The sequence below is a fragment of the Lathamus discolor genome, chromosome 1 (assembly GCF_037157495.1).
Source record: "Lathamus discolor isolate bLatDis1 chromosome 1, bLatDis1.hap1, whole genome shotgun sequence".
Lineage (NCBI taxonomy): Eukaryota > Metazoa > Chordata > Aves > Psittaciformes > Psittacidae > Lathamus > Lathamus discolor.
This window is the reverse complement of record NC_088884.1, coordinates 125213711-125233758: the sequence shown is the minus strand read 5'-3', so window position 1 is coordinate 125233758 and position 20048 is coordinate 125213711. Positions and strand designations below refer to the sequence as shown.

General features: G+C 37.5%; 1 protein-coding gene across 2 annotated transcripts in view; it reads left to right on the top strand.

Moving 5' to 3' along the window:
• SH3RF1 (SH3 domain containing ring finger 1) overlaps nt 1-20048 on the top strand; it is an 82528-nt gene that overhangs the window by 35346 nt on the left and 27134 nt on the right. For both annotated transcript variants that reach the window (XM_065694262.1, XM_065694273.1), the window contains exons 3-4: nt 13324-13599; nt 14976-15071. In XM_065694262.1, coding sequence (XP_065550334.1) covers nt 13324-13599; nt 14976-15071 — 372 coding nt within the window. The remainder of the gene's footprint in view (nt 1-13323; nt 13600-14975; nt 15072-20048) is intronic.

Below are 20048 nucleotides of genomic sequence, written 5' to 3'. Positions count from 1 at the left end.
TTGCTCAAGAAGTGCATGGTTGCAGTCCCATGGAAGAGCTTACTACCTCCTACAAGAGTTTCTGGTGCCTAGTCCCTTCTTGTTAGTGATTTTATCTGAGCAGTTTTGCTGTCCTTTGGAGGCAGATTTTGGGAAGAAATCTATCTGGATGTCATGGAATTAACTTTCATGGAATAACCTGGCTGGAGTGATCACTGAGATCATGGCATGTATCACATTTTGCAACCAGACAACTGAAAACTTCTTCAGGTTGGGAAAATTTTGGCTGTATCTATATTGGCAAATAATCTGCAGTGGGAATGGATCCGTGGAAGAAAAATAGTGGATGCTAAGGACTTGGTGGCTACAGCCTGTATTTTTTCATCAGGGGTAATACTTTGAGTGGACTCTACTCTGGTTCCAGGGAATGTTGGAACAGTAAATTGCTGAGCATATCCTCCTTTTTAGTTTTATCGAAAAGTAGTGCAGTTCATATGCTTTGACTGCTCCAAAATAAGAAAAATGTGTACAATGATCTATCACTTATTAAACTTGGTCATACATATAGCTGCTTGATTAAAATCCTTATATAAAGGTATATATTTTCATTTATGGCATGAACACATAAATAAAAACTATGAGCACATCGGAGATAGTTAATAGTATAAAATATAAATAATCTCTCTTTGCTGGGGAAGTAAAGTGGTCACTTTGAGCTGGATAAAAGAATGGATTGTGTTTGTATCACAGACAAATGGAAAAAATTACTTTCCTTAACTTTTCTAAATACTAGAGAGTAAAATAACCCCAGACTTGTATAAACTTGTTTTTCATAGATACAGAGACTGGTAAATTGTGGTACAAGTCTAAGAGATACTTCAGAGGTTGTTTTACAAAATGATTACAAAGTTCCTGGAAATTTTGGAAAGGCAAAGGGCTTATAGGAAAACACATACAACAACACAATAGAATTGCTATTAAATTGTTGTTTGAAGTAGAAAGGATGTGTTTTGAAATAGAAGACTACTTTCAAGAAGCAGCTTTCTGCATATAATAGTCAAAGCTTACCATTTTGAGGCAGTGTCTACCAAATACAAAAAAGATGGGGGAAGAATTCCCAATGAAATCATCTCTAAACAGGGAGATTTTAATCTGTGTTATGACAGCACAGTGATGATCAACTTGTTACTTTCAAATTTCCTCTTCTTTCTGTCTGAACACAAAAGCGGTTGCTGATAGACAATTCATTTAAATAGTTTAAATGCTTGTAGTTTCTGTGACACAGTGAAATCTGTTCAGTTTGTTGTAACCAACTAATAATATGTCAACAGTGCAGATGGACTAGTGAAGCAGAACTGCTGTAAGCAAACATAGAATGACTAGACCTCTCTGGACCTAAGTTCTGTTAGTTTTTCAGTGGTAAAATACTGAGAGTTGAACAGATTTTCCTCTTAAAATGCTTGTAAAGGTACTGTGACAGCAGAGGAGAGCGTGGTGATGCAAGGTATGGCTAGGAAAAGTCAACGTACCAATTCAGACCTGATAAACTCAAGACCTGTGGATCAGTTCTGTTTTCTACGTTAATTAATTGCACTAAAATTTGAATAGTATTAATTTGAGCAATATGAAATGTGAAGCACGGTGTACTCCAGCATTGTGGGTTCAAGCTCTTCTAGGCACAGAAGGCAGAAGGCTCATTTGCACCATGCTGTTTGCCTGCTTTTGCAGTCTGGCTGAAATAACCGGGAGGTGCAAACTCCAGCCTGTCACTGCACGAGAGATAAATGTTGAAGTGGCATTCTTCTGGCTCACTCAGCTCATTTATTATACAGAAGCGCATACAGGAACATTTATCTTGGGAGAAAAAGAAAAAAAATCATCATTTCAGCAAGGATTAGTTGCCTTTTCAAAAGACCAACCAGCTGCTTCAAGTAGAATACCATAAATATATTGTTTGGAAAAAGAAAATATTCCAGGAAGCTTTGAGGCATGAAAAATTTAAAGGTTAAGTAAAAATGAATAGCAAACAGAGTTTGTCACTTAGTCTGTGCACACAGCAAATGTGTATTTGTATATACTACAGTGATAGGCATGGGGCTGTTTGAATTCAGGATATTCAAGGAATTAAATTAATTCCGAAAGAATTTCAAGCGGGTGAGGGGGTTTCAGGAGAAGGAAGACATGGTACTGGTCCCAGATCAAGCGTAGCGAAAGTCCCTCCAGATTCTGGCAAGAGTTTGCAGGGAGTACCTGAGAAGTATGTCTGACAGCGATGTGTTCATTCATAGTGTTTGACAAGCACCTGGACATTTACAAAATGGTGGAGGTGATGGAAAATAAACCTAACAACGCTTTCTCAGCAGTTGGTGAAATATCAGATGCTACCTCAGATTTTTAAAATCCAATTCAGATAGGAGAGCTGTGTGCGGTTACTCTTCATTGTAATTTTAGCCCTTGCACTGTTTTGGTGGGGAGCGCATTAATGCTTGATCAGAATGGAATGCAGAACATGTTCAGATAAAAAGTTGTGCCTGTCGACCTTGATAGGTTTTCATCAAAAAATGCAGCAACCTCTTAATTTGCAACTCTGTGTTTTCCCATTGCCCAATTTCTGGCAGCAAAGTATTTGAGAGATTAAAGGAATGTTTCTTCATGCTGATCTCACCAAGAGAAATCTTACCAAGTCACTCCCTTATTCAGAGTAATTTGCTGGCTTTGTGCCTTCTGTATCATGTTCAAACTCCTCACCTTCAAAGCTCTGTAAAAGTTTGCTCTTGGCAATCTCATTTATTCTTTTTTTTTCCATCTGTCTTCTCACCTGGAATTCCCTCACTTTTTCTTGGTGTAACAAGTAAACATATTAATTTTCACATCACAGCAAGGGAAGCTTGTTTATGTTCATTTTCAAAGTGTAAAAAGCCATAGAACAATACAGAGCATTACTCTTAAATTTTTAATGTTGTTGATAAACCCTTTGGAACTTTTTATATTTGTGTTAAAATACCAGCTCCCTAAGGTAGGGACAGAGCCTCCTGTGTTCCAGTGCATAAACCAAATGCTCCAGTCTTCTGCGCTAAGTAGATTTAACTTTTTCTAAAATGAGCATACTGCGTTTGGTAAAGTGATTTGTAAAGTGGTGCTTCAAACTGCAGATTTGTGAGAGAATTTCATATGTGGTCAGTGAAATAGATGTACTTTTCCAGCATTGATGGCTTAAGTTAAATGCAGAAATGAAAGAAAAGATAGGTATTCTGATTAGCCATGTGAGGTCTGGTAGACAACATAGATAATTGTTTCTTGCCATTACTTCAGTATAGCACAGCTCAGTGGTACCACATTAATAATGGAATCCCTCCTAGGTGTTAGCAATAATACCTTATGGTGTTATGTAGACTCCCTTTTGTTTCCTTCTAATGCAGTGAAAAAGAGAATGTATTGAATAAAAGGAGGGAGGTGATTGACTGTGTCCCTGTATCTTTATTAACTACTACACATGCTGCAGAAATTCTCGCCAGCTGTCATGAACAGTATGTCTGCCATACTGACTATATAGACTACAGCAAGATGTTGTTTTGTGAATGTTTTGTTGACTTAGGTTTTTTTCCCCTTCTGGTGACTGATTAAATTTGTAATAGGGTTAGATGGTGGTTCAGCGAGTAAGGCAGATTCCGAATGATAACAGTTGCAGTTACTGAGGCTTCACTTTTTTGTGGAAGGGTCTGTGGCATCTCTAGCTGCCTTTCATTAAGTCAATGGGAAAGAAGAGTATTCTGAGATTACATAAACATTTCTATTTAATCTGGATTTTGAGTTCAGAATGGCAAGTCTTGCTTGGGAATCAGTTATTTTGCTCTTTAAGCAATTGCATATATGGCTTTTGACAGGAAGAGTAAATTTCAGATAGCTGTGTGAGACGGATAAGTATGAAGTTAGGCAGCAGGAGAAGGATGTCAGAGATGTCCAATTTCCATCTTGTGTGGAAACAAAAATGAAGAGTGAAAAGAGAAGACTACACAATACCCAGGTGAGAATGAATCTGGGGAAAGAATTTAATGCTTGGTGGTCTGTATTGTTGGTAGTTTTCAGATGGAGGGGACTCTCCTGTGCGCAGTGTTTTGTGATTTTATGTTCATGTAACAAACGAGCAAAAAAAAAAAAGCAAGTGATATTTAAGAACCTGTATTGGCACAGGCAAGTTGTCACACTTCCAAAACAGATTTTGGGTGGGGAGCAAATAGTTACGGAAGGCATTTTACAGGATGATGAGGCAAAATGAGGCATCTTGTTAAATACAGAAGTACTAATCTAGCAACTGGGTATTTTGAACAGTTAAATAGTTCTGTATTCTGAGCTTCAGTGATATATATCTTAGAAAATTACCTGAGACATACTATTTCTGAGTCTTTTAGCAGGTCTTTGACAGGCTCTTAACCTGTGTGATTTATTTTTATTATTATTTGCTTGCTGCTTTTCTTGCTAGATTTTTCCAATTTACTTTTCTGCAGCAGTGGGTTGGTATCTACTGCATCTGTTTTCTGTTTTCCAAAGCGTTCTTTAAAAAGATAAGATTAATACCTGTGAAGTACGTTTCCTTCACTTTCATAGGTATATGTAGAGAAAGTGGAAACAGCAAAGCTTTCCAAAGCACTTGACCTACGTTTGTAACTCTGAGATGTTCGTAGGGTTTTTAATTTTGACAAATAGGATATGATTGGCGAACAATGAGTACATTTTAACATCCCACCCCACACTAAGACTTCATCAGGGATGTACAGTAGTGGCAGTTTGGAGTAGGACTATTAAGCCCACTACCCAGTCTCACAACTGTACTGCTCCTGTAGATGTCTGCTTGCCAAGAGGGGTGGATGTCTTTTTCCTTCTTGGAGCATGCAGTATTCTGGCCTTAGAAGCCATAGGTGATGTTACATGAAAACAGGATGCATTAGAAAGTATGCTGGTAGAAGAGTTTAGGTAGAACGGAATGAACTTATGCTGCATATGAGCTTGATGTGCCTGAAGAGATGTGGAGATCCACACTGCTATACAATGGCACTGAAACAAGAAAAAGTAAAAGTTTGATGGAGACATCAAATGCCCGTGAGCCATAACATGCCTAGAGAAAAACAGTGGGAACAGTAGGGTTTGCAGATTGACCGGTAGTGTTGGCCAGTTTATAAGAGCAGATCTTTAAAGGAAATTGTTGCTTTCAGAAAGGACAATTTTCACACAAGAACTATATAAGCATCTTAGCTCTACATAGTGAAGACTTTAAAGTTTTGTTTAGATTCTTACAAGGATCTATTTTTTTCAAAGAAAAATGGTTTTGTGGTAAGCAAGCAAAACGTCCTCATGCTTCTTGGGTTTTTTTTTACCCATGGAAAGAAGCAATCTTAACCTGTCAAGTGTGTATAGTTAAAATATCTGGGGACATGTAGTGTGCAGGATATCATTGTTTTGTCATCTTCGCTTTTCCCTAGTTTTTACTTGTTTGGTTATTTTGAGAGCTTAGTTTGGCGGAAAGTGTTCACAATTTTCCTTACTTAACAAACCTTGGAAAGTAAGTAGCTGAGAACTTTGCATTTTGGATAGACAAAGAAAAGAAAGTGGCATTTTGAAGACACTTGGTTTTTAGTTTGAAAAACGTTTTCAGAAACACAGGTATTGCACAGAAAGGGACCAGGCTAAGTGCTTTTAGAAAGCTTTGTAAATGTCCCTTTCTAACCTTCTGTGTTATTAGTCTGATTGCTTAGGCCTTAAGGCAACATTTCTAAATTCCTTTCATTCTCCTGTATTCCAGCTTTTAATTCCAAAACAACCTTGTGGGAGACAGTTGCTCATACTTACATTAAACAAACTCGTATTTATTTCTTAACATCAGACAAGAAATAAAAGCCAAAATGTGTTTTTCTTAAAGCTGTTAAGACAGAGGAAGCAAAAAGGACTTTCATAAGCTGGCTACTTTAAGTAGGTCATTAATAGTTTCTCTCAAAAGAACACATTAAAATCATTTATAAGAGAACACAAGCCACCCTTGTATTACAGAATACAGGGTTTCTCTTAGCTTGTGCTGGAGAGTTCTGCAAGTTACAGAGAGCGAAGTTAACTGATAAAGTCATCAAAAGAGTTAGGCAAAGGGCTCTAGGAATAGTTGGAATTTCAACCTGTGTTACATGGCTGAAACCTGGAAATTAAAAGAGTATTCTGATGTGTCACACAGTGTTACATTTAGGGCTAGTACTGGTGTTAACAGTTACCATGTATAAACACTAGAGAATTACCATAATCTGTGTTAGTTAGCTAGTTGCATACACATTTCAACTTGATGGTCAAGTTAAGTAATTATTTAAAAATATAATCCCATTTCTTTATTTAGCACGAACCTAGATTTTTTCCTGATAGCCGTTGCTCAGCTTTTCCAGAGGTATAATAAGTATGTTGGCTTGATTGTGGTTTTTATCCTGCATCCTATTTTTTCCTGAAAGTAATTTTTCTTCAAAATGATTACTGTTATCTAGGTCATAGTTAAGTTACACACAGATGGATTTTAAACCTGGTCTCTTTCATCAGGGTAGTCTGGCTAGCTAGTTTCGATGCACAACTTCTCCTACTTTTATTAAAATCAAAAACTATGCCAAGCTGAGACTAACTGCATTTGAATATGGCATTTCAAAACAACTATTTTTTTTAATTAATTTTTTTTTTTACTATTTTAAGTAAAATATTTAATTATTTATGTATTCTGAGAAAAGTGAGATTTGTTACAACTATATCATTGGAAACTACTAGAAATGGATATACTTACCAACATCACCATTGCTTACTTCCTTTATCTGGTGAGCTGTCATATAGAAGATATTGTTTCACTGTATTCAGTAGAGCAACAGTAATTCATATCAGATGATACCAAGGTTTGTTTTTATGATTATTAGGGCATACTGGCAACTTGATACAGCCTCCTGACAAAAAAATTTATTACATCATTCAGATAGCGTTAACCTCAGAGGCACTTTAACTAGAAATAATTTAATTTGCACTGATGACCTCTGCAGTCTTCCAAGATAGTTCTGATGGTAGAGGCATATGAAATTGATTCCACTAACAATCTAGTGTCAGGTACAGATTAATAACACTTGAGTTAGCCTTTCTTTGAGCAAATCTGACATAATTCGTATTGTTCCGTAGATGGGAAAATCAATGCAGGGAGCCAGCTTTTAACATTCATCTTGGATTATGGAGATATTTTGTGTTCTGGAACTTGGAAAGAATTGGGGTGACTTAGTTTCAAATGTTGTTGCCTCTAGGTAGGTGTGTTCTGCAAAACTTGAGTATTTAATTTGTTCAGGTGAAAGCAGTATACCCATAGCTTAACATAGTTTCCTTTCTTTAGAAGGAAATCCTACTGAAGGAAACACACCTTAATATAAGCAGTTTAAAAAGGTCTTCAGTGAAGTATTCTTACAAGCTCTGTGTCTCAAAATATGTTAAAATCTAAATGCAGATACAAAAAGAACAAAGGAAGCTGCAACAAAGAAAATGGAACTAGACGGATTAGATGGCTTTAAATTAAGACTTGAAAACAGGTATTGGAGCCAGCAAGATGAAAGAGACATGAAAAAAGCTATAGGTGCACAAGAGGGTGTTCTTGCATGTAGGACTGGACGGCTTGGTAAAGGCCAAAGAAGGCAAGAAAGCAGAAATACACATTAGCAAAAGTAATCAAGATGCATCTGAAAGGTTTGAGTCAAGAAGGTAACTTGACTGAATGTGAAATAGAATGGACTAGAAGATTAAAAGAAGCAGTGTTGACTTTCAAAAGTTTTGTATGTCTGGGAGTTTAAAGAATTCTCAGGTATACCTGTAGCTACTGGAGAATGTATTAATGCAGAGTTCACTCAACCCAGATCTGCCTTGCAAACAAGTTGGCTGCAGCATATTAACAAGCTCCTTTCCTTATATAAAGGCAGCTTTTATTGGTAACCGAGTATGTCTTACAAGACTGGTTCTTTGGGGGATGGGGTGGGAGGGAGTTAGACTGATAAATGCACCTCTGTAGCACTGGACTTGCTGTACTTACAGTTGCTGTGTAACTGGAGATTTTTTGTAATAGTTTCTCGTCTTGTCCAGGTTGTGAATGTGACTGATTTGATGTGGGACGTGCATGGAAAGAAAAGTAAAAGTTAGATGAAGAAAAATCATTTTTCTGTCTTGTAAGAAAATTGTAAATAACTGATGATTATTAGAGATCCTCCCACAACATGGATCAAAATGATCATAACTTCCAGGTTTTAGATATTCTGTGAAGAAAGACAGAACTTATTTAGGAAAGCAAGGCATAAAAACTGTCTGAGCAGGCCAGCATTTTTAGGCTGATAGCACTTAGGTTGGGCACATAGACAGTTACAGAATTTTTTTGTGTCTGTCCTACTACTAACACAAACAGTACTTCTGTAGAAGGAAGGCTTCCTGGCTTCTTGAAGACACTCTGTGTCTAAGAACCTCAAACAGTTGAAGACAGCATTGATATTCTGGGTAAATTCAACTGGCTCACAGGGAAGCCTGGCCACTTCCCAGTCTTACAGCCGGAGAACGGGGAATGCCTTGCTTGGAAAACTGACAATCAGCAGCACTGCACAGGGAGGTTTGGAAGGAAACAGAAATGCAGATGACCCAGTATCAGTTCCATTCATTTCCTTGGTAGGGGATTTACTGTTTTTGCTGCTTTAGCTTATGCTGGTTCTCCGAGTGCAGTAAGTTATACAGTGAACGCTGTTTTATGCCAGTATAAGCATATTTATGTTTGGGCTTCTGCCACAGAAACTTTTCAAAAGGAAATCAGATCTCATGTTTCTGTGCAGGCATAAGTTTCTCTTGGCTTAAGCTTATGAAAAATACATACAGTTGCATACTGTCCATTAAAAAAACTGAGTGAAGTTCGAAACAAGGTGACTGAAGACAAAGTATAAATCCAAAGAGAAAAAATTGGAAAGTAAAATCTGTAGGTTTCTAGGACAAAATATCTGAGTTTGGAGAAGAAATTTGACCGAAGCCTCATCTGTATATATATGAGTGCATATGTATACGAGGCTCATACATATATGAATGCATATGCATTTTTTCATGTGCTTGTTAAGACATTTGTTTTGATGTTGTCATATATTTATTATTAATCTCATTTTCTTTAAAGCAATCTGGCATGTGAAATGTATGTATATCCATGACTTAGCTAAAAATTAATTTAAACAATTTGTATATCAGCAGGAGAATTAGAAGTTCAAATATTTTTGCATAAGGATTTTGCATAAGGACTGAGGAAATAATTCTAAGAATCATAGTTTGTGTGGAGTCTTTGAGTTTTATATTTTAATTTCCTAAAATGTTTTCTGTCTGGTTTTTGGTGGGGTGTTTTTTTTTTTTTTTTTTTTTTCAGTTGCTTTCTCAAAGAGCTGGCTGGGTAACTGGCAGCTGCAAACCTAAGGGTAGGCTGCATAGTTCTTCTTCCAAAGCCTTCCTTTCATGTTTAGCCAAGTGAGAGACAGAGTGAAATGTAAACTCCGGCTCAGTATATCCTCATGGCCTTCTCTCCTGGTGAGCAACCCGCGGGGCAGAAGGGGGGCTGAAGCCACCCAAGGATGCTAACCACAATGGCCTGGGAGACACCGGCAGTGAGCTGCTGCTGCCAGGTAGCTTGGAGGAGGAATGCGAAGATGGTGCTCGAAGGCCCTTGATACCGAACCGCTGAGATGGTGCTCCTCATCCCTCTGCTCCTTCTCATTCCATTCTCCCCCTGGGACAGAAGGAAAAGGCATTCACTTTCCTTCCGTTTAACTGTTTCCCTTTAATTCCCAGTAGTCTGAGAACTAAGTTTCTGTTGTGTTTGAAATTACAGACTGGAACCATCTTTATTTTGTTTGATTTTATTTTTCTTTTTTAGTTTGTTTTCAAGCTTTGCAAAAGCTCAACCTAAAAACTGGAAAGGAACTTTCTATGAAATATAAACAGATGTTTGTACCTTCAAGTGAAGGTTGTTTATAGGAGCCTTTTTGATAAACCATGTCAATGCAGTATCAAGGTCTAACAATTAAATAATGGGTAATTCATAGAATCATAGAATCATAGAATAGTTAGGGTTGGAAAGGACCTCAAGATCATCTAGTTCCAACCCCCCTGCCATGGGCAGGGACACCTCACACTAAACCATCCCACACAAGGCTTCATCCAACCTGGCCTTGAACACTGCCAGGGATGGAGCATTCACAGCCTCCCTGGGCAACCCATTCCAGTGCCTCACCACCCTAACAGGAAAGAATTTCCTCCTTATATCCAATCTAAACTTCCCCTGTTTAAGTTTTAACCCGTTACCCCTTGTCCTGTCACTACAGTCCCTGATGAAGAGTCCCTCCCCAGCATCCCTATAGGCCCCCTTCAGGTACTGGAAGGCTGCTATGAGGTCTCCACGCAGCCTTCTCTTCTCCAGGCTGAACAGCCCCAACTTCCTCAGCCTGTCTTCATACGGGAGGTGCTCCAGTCCCCTGATCATCCTCGTGGCCCTCCTCTGGACTTGTTCCAGCAGTTCCATGTCCTTTTGATGTTGAGGACACCAGAACTGCACACAATACTCCAGGTGAGGTCTCACAAGAGCAGAGTAGAGGGGCAGGATCACCTCCTTTGACCTGTTGGTCACACTCCTTTTGGTGCAGCCCTGGATACGGTTGGCTGTCTGGGCTGCAGGCGCACACTGCCGGCTCATGTTCATTTTCTCATCAACCAGCACCCCCAAGTCCTTCTCTGCAGGGCCGCTCTGAATCTCTTTTTTGCCCAGTCTGTAGCTGTGCCTGGGATTGCTCCGACCCAGGTGTAGGACCTTGCACTTGTCGTGGTTGAACTTCATAAGGTTGGCATCAGCCCACCTCACAAGCGTGTCAAGGTCCCTCTGGATGGCATCCCTTCCCTCCAGCATATCAACGGGACCACACAGCTTGGTGTCATCGGCAAACTTGCTGAGGGCGCACTCAATCCCACTCTCCATGTCAGCGACGAAGATGTTAAACAAGACCGGTCCCAACACCGATCTCTGGGGGACACCAGTCATTACCGGTCTCCAGACGGACATCAGGCCGTTGACCACAACTCTTTGTAATTGACGAGTTTGATCACATTGACATGATCTGCTGTGCTGGCACTCCTGGTTTGTTTTGGTTTTTAAAAAGATATTTTTTTCCAACTGTATTTTATACTTGCAACTAATCTTTAAGTTCTTCCTCAGTACAGGGACATAGAAAACTTTCTCCTGGAACAAAAGGGTGATTCCCAGAACTCCAGCTATTTCCTCCAGTGCTAGAGAGATGCATATGTCTTATAGTAGCCATAATTGCTTGGGGCCTTTTTTCTACCAAGTAATTCTTTGGCTCCTAATCACTGAAGGGCTGTAAGTTTGGGGACTTTTTGTGAGTTTGTTGTTTGGGTAGAAATAGAAATGTGAGCAGCGCCCCCTCTCTTGTGCAGAGATGTGTTTCTTTTTTCTTCCAGCCGTCCCTCTCCCCCTCTGTTTCTCTCTGTGCTCGTCCTTACTACATTTATACTGACTGCTTCCTTTGTTCTGTTTATTCTGCAGAGAGTATGTAGAACTAAAAAATACATACATACAGTATTTTTTTCATTCTTCTGTTGTGGCCATAAATTTTCCCCTCAATCAGTTGGGGCCCACAAATTCTCTAGTTGATGTTTTATAGTCTTTTTCCCTGTCCAGGTTTACACAGAGTATGCTTAGTGGTGTACATTCTGCACTGATGCAGTGAAGTGTGATGGTGAAGGAAAATGTTGTTTGTGTCAGCCTGAAGATCACCAGGTTTCGTGAACATGTGTTAATATAACAGTTTTAGTGACCCTCACAAATAGAATAGAATGAACTCTGATTTTCCTGTACTCATTTATATCTATGCATATACCTACTGGGTTCTTAGGACTGTTACAGAAATAAAATTATTGAATAAGCTAGTCTTTAAGATATTATTTACCTATTCATGAAATTATTAATCTGTTTATAAAATTGTACACAGAAATTAAAGATATTCAAACAAACTGGATTATACTGAAAGACAAAATTTTAACTGTTAAATGTGAAATAAATTATCAAGTACTCTGTCTTCTGACTGATGAGACAAACTTGAAGAGGTAGTTCCTTCTGAGAATTTCCTGGCATTGTGTGTGATATTGCAAGTGTAATTCCAGTTTACAGTCTGAGCTGGTAGAAGACTTGAGAGTCTACCATGGGGTAGATGTGGTGAATAGCATGCCTTTTCCATAAGTGATGGCACTAAAAGTGTGAAAGACTCTGCTCTAGTTGACTATAAATGCTGTCTTTGCTATGGAAAGACTGTCTTAGTAATGCAGGTTACTGCTTTTTACATCATGAAGCAGGTGAGCTCCCCTCTAGATATGAAAAGTTGGAGGGAAAGAGTTTTGGAGGCAGTGGCCCTACTAGAGTCGTGGAGTTTTGTGGCTCGCTCTTGTAAAATGTGGAGGCACAGACTGAGCAATTAAAAGTAATACCTGCAGTGTATATAAGGAAGGATGACACAGTATTATGTGGTAATCCTGACATGCATTCAAGAGCTGCACCAATGACCTGTAGTTTTCAGATATCGTGGAGGAATCAAGGGAAGAAAACGCAAGGAAACACACCTTCAACAGTTCCCCCTCTTCTTTCCCTTCCCACCCCCCAGTAATTCTCTTCAGTTGTGCTTTTAAATAAATTATTAAATTAAAAAGGTTGTTCCAGGATGAAATATCTCACCCTTAATAAAGCGAGATTTGCTTTTCAAGCTGGAAAACACCTCCCTGATGCTCTCATCCTTAGCATTCTGTGCTTGCGAAAAGGTAAAGTGAAGAGAATACTAAGAAAGGCAGAAAACATGCCTGAAAGGTCTTACGGCAAATTTGTTATTCCAGTGCTGTATTGTCTTGCGGCATTTTTCTGACAGATCTCTCAAGTAGTCAGGATGCTTTCCAGTTTGGATTTTGGTTTGTTGGTGTTTTGGTTTTTTTAATGCTTAAGCTTACTGAATTAGTACACAAGGGTTAAAATATTACGGATTTCTGCCTCTCTTGCAACATTGTACCATTGTTAGAAATAATGAAGTTTAGGGGCATGTTAAGACTGGATAGAACTGAAGCTCTTCCTACACAATTGGATAAAATCAGTAGAATCATTGCAATAAAATAATTTTACTGTGTATAATTTTACTTTGTAATTTTATAGTTTCATTCATAGTCTCTCACAGAATGTGATGCAAATTGTACTTGGTAATACTCGTTTAATTGTAGTGATTTGATTTTTCTTTTCAGGGTGTACCTCAGTTACCATGTGCCAAAGCATTGTATAACTACGAGGGAAAAGAACCTGGAGATCTTAAATTCAGTAAAGGAGACATCATCATTTTGCGTCGACAGGTGGATGAAAATTGGTATCATGGAGAAGTCAATGGCATCCATGGCTTTTTTCCTACCAATTTTGTTCAGATTATTAAACCTTTACCTCAGCCTCCGCCTCAGTGCAAAGCACTTTATGACTTCGAAGTAAAAGACAAGGAAGCAGATAAAGACTGTTTACCATTTGCAAAGGTAAAAAACAGAGTAAAATTATTTTCTTTTGATAATGTCATGCACTTGGGTAAGAATAATAAGACTGTTCTGTGGTCTTGTCTGTCTGTTCTTTAGTGGAGCTGCACATATTCAAAAAGGTAATTGTGCAGGTATTTCTTTTATGTTGATTAGTTTTGTCCTGCTTCTCTTCCTAAATTACATGTAATTCCTCTCAGGTTTTATTTTTGAGAATGCAAGTTTTCATAATTGCAGTAGTAATGTTCTTAATTTATGAGAAATAAGCTATGTTATGAATAAAGTATTCCATCTTCTAAAGAAACTCATTTTAAATTGTTGAAGTTGGTACTATTTTCAGCTTTGCATTTAGTGACATCTAGATACTAGACAAAAAGTACTACTCAGCTTTGGCATTCTATAATATTACTAATTGCCTTTTGGAAAATACGATGTTTCCAATGTTATTTCTATTGTAACTAATTTTCTGTCATGCAGAGCATGTAATGATACAGAGTTTTAATAGGAATTAGAGCTGTTAATCAGTTTCTAATTCTTCAGTTTATCAAATTGCACAAGAATGTCACAAGAGCAAACGCAAACTAATTGCTTCTCTACCAATCGATTCCTATTAAAAATGAAAAGGATGGCTACAGTTCTAAAAACGGTATTAACATGTGGACAGACAATGGTTATCACAGCAGAAAACATCAATACTGTTGAGGATGATTGGCATTAACTTGCATATTTTGATTAACTTGTTGGCAAAGTTGGTTACTGTTAGTTTGGTTTTTGGGTTTGTTTTTGTTTGTTTTAAATCCCCAGTCCTGCTTGAGTAAGCATATCTTTCCAAATATTTTAACTTGCATATGAAGCAATTATGTATCTCCAGTATAAGCAAGAGCAATGTTTAATGTGCACATAAATCCTTTTTTTATGTAATGTTCTCAAAACCATATCTAGTCCAAATGCTCTATGTAATTGTGAAAGAAATGGTATCATTTACCAGTGTTCTTAAGTACTTAAGTAGAAAAGCAATTGTCTAGGGAAGTTTAGGTAATGAGTCAGTTGAGAAGGAAAAAGGTTGTGGTTCTGTTGATAAATGCCAAGGACTTAAAAGAGAGCTGATGAATACCATGGACTGAACACAGCAGGAAGTCTGCCACTAAGCATGAAGTCAGATGGCTGAGATGAGCTGTGGGCAGTTAGCTGAACTCTGACAAAATAGGGAAAAGAACGGCTGGAACTGACTTCAACCCCAAAAGTGCTCCTGTTACAGAATGCCTTCTCTGTGTCCTTGCCCTTGCACTGCCTTCTCTGATTGCTCGTGCGTTATGGAGGGAAATGAAATTAGAAGCTTAATTAGACCTGGGAGACATAATCACTGCATGTTCACACAGGATGATGTTCTGACTGTAATTCGCCGTGTGGATGAAAACTGGGCAGAAGGAATGCTGGCTGACAAGATAGGAATATTTCCAATTTCATATGTTGAGGTGAGTGAAGTTGAGTACTTGGTAAGGTTGTGCCCAGTGTGTATTTTATTTTCTAAAACTAAAAATAATCGGTACTCCTTATGATTGTAAAATAACCTGAGATATAAATACTCATGGACCTAAAATAATCTAAGGTCTGTGTGCTTAGTTTGGGAAAGTTAATGACCTCAGCAGTTGAACAAGTGATTTTTACTTAGCTGTTTGATACCTGTTTTCATTGAATGGAGTTGGAATGAGAGTATTTGGAGGCAGTCACTGTGTTTTCTTGTTAATAGCGGAGTTGTGCAGTCAATCACAAACCACACTTACTTAAACACAAAATGAAAGCAATCAGCCAGTCAGAGAAATAAAATAGTAGGCTTTGCACTGTCCCTAATACCTGCCTCTCAAAACCAAATTAGCACAACTAGGAAGTCAAAGAACAGGCTGTTGGTAAGCAGGAAAAGCATTGATTTTTACATCTAACAAACCCTTATTTTAAACATCCTGTATCTTCCTGCATTTCTCATATACGATACGACAATTTACAGAAGTAGCAACTGAGAAAGTTTCCCCAGCCTTTTAAGGTTTAAGAGTTGAAAGCTGTGTTTTCTATATAGGAAGACATAGGTCATTAAGAACGGTTTACAGCTGCAGCAATTATTATTAAAATTTGCATTAGGGAAAGATACAGAAGTTTGGAATAGTGTTTGTCTTTTTCTGATACGTACCTTACCAAGCATCTGCTATGGATACTTGGTAAGATACACTTCTTGCACTGACAAGATTTTATTTAAATAAGTGAGGCAGAATGCTGAAAGAAAAAAGTAATTTCCTGTAATCTGTGGGATGGGAAATATCTACCTCGGGTCACAGAAGAAATGTGTAACCATACTAAGAATAAAGTGAGGTTTTTGAGTTGGGATTTCTGAATGCCATGATGAGATGGGAACCATTAAAAAAATTACTCTGTTCAACCAACATAGAATTTATTCTTCTTGAAAGGGAAAGTATGTATATGCATTTTTATAGGTTGGTGTAAGGACCTGTACATCTGGGGATAGGAAGCATTAAAATGACTGGAAAAAAAACCAACAAACAACTAAACAGCAAAACCAGAAGGATTTCAACCTCCTTAGTGCAGTTCTGGCTTCAGTTTAAGAAGCTTTTAAAAGCCACTCTACAAAGTTCTTTCCCCTGGCTATTCACTCCTAGCTCCTTGCAATTAACTGCCTCTTCAGCCAGTAAAGCTTTTTAAAACTAAATCACTTAACTTAGCCAAGTTAGAAAAAGCCCTTTCCTAGGGCTGCCACTTTGGCTAAGTAGCTCACAGCTCCTTTTCCATCTCTACAAAAGTTTGCAAAATAGAGATGTACTCTTAAAACAAAAGTATGTAAAAGTAGTAGTCACAAAATACATTTCACTGTTAATGTTTTCGAATTCCGTCAACTATGAAGATGTATTTTCAGTTAACCCTTTTAGAACGAGAGGACTTGTGTACACACGTGCAAATCCCCACTAAAATGATAATGGGAAATCTAGAATGATAGATAATACCCAAAGAGATACTACAGATCAGGTAGGTGAGGTTTTTTTCAGTATATACTAAACTGAAACACATGCTGTGGTGAAGAGCAGTGAGATACGCAGGAAACTGAAAACTCTCGATTTGAATTTTGAAATACCTGTTTTCTGCGATTATATAGCTGTTGTTCTGGAAAATACACAGACAGCTGATACAACCAAGTATATCAAACCATTCTTGGCTATGTTATTATTAAAGACACTGAAGATGAGAAGCAGTAAATATTTCTGAGTATTTTTAATCTGTCGTTTTCAGTTGTATTTTGCCGTTCTGTAATCATAACCTATTTTTTGACACTGCCTTGTTAGTCCACGTCTTTTTATTGGTTTTGGTTTTGGTTTTTTAATGTGAATTACTAGCTGTATTTACAGATAAAATCTGAGGTATGATGAAGACTATGAAAAACACTGAATCTATCTGAATATAGTTGAGGACAACTTTTTACTCGGAGGAACATTTTATGATTCAGTGTTCCCTAATCTGTTCTATTCTTTTACATTACTTTCTTACTAAATTTGTAGCAATAATGAAAGCTAAGACCAAAAACATTCTGAGAGAATTTTTAATAGTGATTCTGTTGAAAGTGTAGTTTAACTGACTCACAAAACATTCCATCTTTATCTGTAGACACATAGCACTGTGAAATAGTTATTTCTATCTGCAAATGAAAAATACATAATGCATACATTGCAAAAATTTCTATTTTCTAAGAAGTGCTAAAACCAAGCAAACCCTCTAGTTTTACTCGAGAAACACCTGATTAACATATCTAAATTACTAGACTTTTAACTGATGGAATTTCAACACACTTGCATTAAAAGCTGGTCGACCAGATTCTTGTGCAGGGATGAAATCAAATGCAGTAAGTCTAGAAAGTGCATGATTAAGTTTACAACACTTACATTTATCTCCGTTCCAAAAAGAAAGATTAATCAGAACTAAACAGATACTACTATTTTTCTGTGTAGAGTACAGTTCTAGCTATAATACACATTTGTTGGAAAACTTGGAAATTTTGATATGGTTTAACACTTAGTAAACACACTCCAAATCTTAAAAGTATTTCTATTTTTACAAGTTATTCAGCACTCGTACAGAACAACTAGAAAAGCATTAATGTCCTGAATAGAAAAAGAAAAATCAGGGAAAAGAAATCACTTTAAATCAAATTGTCAGTAGAAAATAATGACAGCTTTTGTTTTCCCAAGTTGGCATGAACAACTGGGAAACACCTTTATATTAATTCAGCTCCTCTAGCTTTATTTATAAACAGTCTAATAGAAGTGTAGGGGAGGAAGAATTCCACTACAGTGAATATTTAGATTATATTTTTTTAAAGTTCATTGTCATTTTGTACAACTCCATCCATCACTTAAGAGGACATTTTAATCAATGAGAACATAAGATTTTAGGTTCTTAGTGTGTCAGGTTTAGGTTTTTTTGTTAGCATCTTCCCATGTTCAAGACAGGAGTGTTTCGAAACATACTTGTCAGTTAAGGACAACATTTGCCTTAGTTCCACTTACATACAGGCTTTACTCCTTTGTTCCCAAGTATATATGAAAGTGAAATGTTGTCCAGAAATTGGAATTTTGACTAATAATAGAGTTGGTAATGTGTAAAAAAAATTAACTTCTTGACCTATGGTGATGTAGTAAAATAGCATAAATAAAAACTTTGGATGAACGTGGATGGAAAGATCGTTTGAGGGAGAAGATGGTGTTTTCACTTCTTTTCAGAAGGTGATGGTATTTGAATTCTACCTATCTGCATGTGAGTGAAGAAAACCTGGTTTGTAAACTAAATACTGTAAACCATAAGAGATTTTAAAATAGGTCTTGCATGTTAGTCTACTTGATAATTTCTCCAGGTGGCTGCAAGCAGGCAAACCTATCTGCTAGCCTCAACTCCTACCACAGCACTCACACACGGCTTGGTCTTGCCACTGTTTGGAAAGTTGTTGTGTTTCCTGGGTTTTTGTAGGAAGGGGCATTGGATTTCAGGCTACCTGGTACAGCAAAAATTTTGTTGAATGAAAAAAAATTAATGTGAATATAAAAGTTAAAGTCAAGAAGCTTCTGATCAAATACATCTGTGCAGGAAAACACCTGACGTAGAAAATGTGGGAGCAGGCACAGGGTGTCTGCAAAAAGGAATGCTGTCTTGAAACACGTCATAGCTTGAGTGGGATGCATCCCCATGGTGATTTTGCATGGTTGCTAACCATTTCATTGGGGAATGCATGCAAGTTCCTCTTTTCTCAAGGAAGAAGTAAACTGCACCTTGCAGAATATTCTGCAACTGTTGCTGGCTTCAGGTTACTTCTAGAAGGCCAGTAATCTGTTCACTTCCGTGTTTAGTTTCATGGTGCTGCCCTGTGCTTGCTTCTCAACATAAAAAAGCTCAGTGCATTGCTTATATCAGATGAAACAGTCCCATGGGCAAGCCTTAACTTTTCTCTAACAGGTTGTTCGCTGTATAGAATATTCAGATTCTGCAGGCATTAGCAGCTTCAGGAGGTCAATAAACATAATTAGGTGTAACAGGTACCTTGGGGTGCTTTTAGCAGAGTGGCTTTTGGTTTTGTTTTTTATTCCTGGGTGATCTGGTAACTTTTTTGATTCGGTATTTCTGTTTTAGGGATGAGTACTGCTTTTCTTTCTCTGGTCTCTGTGCAATTTGTGAAGAGGCTCTTTGGAAAATAAAGGAGTAGGTTAGATATGCATAGAAGTGGTTGCAGGCATTGAATAAGACATAATGGAAGACATGGGTTCTTGGGAAGGACAGGAAGAATTTTGATCTGAGGTGGAAAAAATAAAATGTACAAAATGCATAAAATGATTACTCTTTGAAAAGTGTGTGCTTTCTTCCATGATGAGGGGTAGGACCCTAACAGATTGGGTAGCAGAGAAAGCTTTTTTTGGCCTTATTTTATGCTTCTTCCAGCCTCCTATAAGTGATCTGTGATAAAATTATGTTGTTTTCACTGGTCTGTTAAAGGTATGTTTGCTCTACATTTAAAATTTAATAAATAAAAAAGTAATTACCTCAGTAATGAGCTTGCAGGTTAATTGGAGAAAGCTGTAGGGTTATGTCTTCTGTACTAAACAAGTACTAAAAAATCATTTTGTCTGTATGATCTATGTGCAGTATTAGCAGGAAGGAAAATCTAGTGTCCATTTTTTTTCTCAGGAATGTTTACTACTATGACATTGTCTTCTACCCTTCCAGCAATAGGACCAACAATAGGAACATTTAGGAAAAAAACCTATATTCTCATCTTCATACTCTTTTCTAAATCTCCCATTATGCCATTCTTCCACTGCAGTACATTCTGAGTAGTTCTGATTCTTCAAGCATTTCATAATTTTCCTCTCTTACATCCTAGTAGGTTTTTACGTCATCTCCTGATT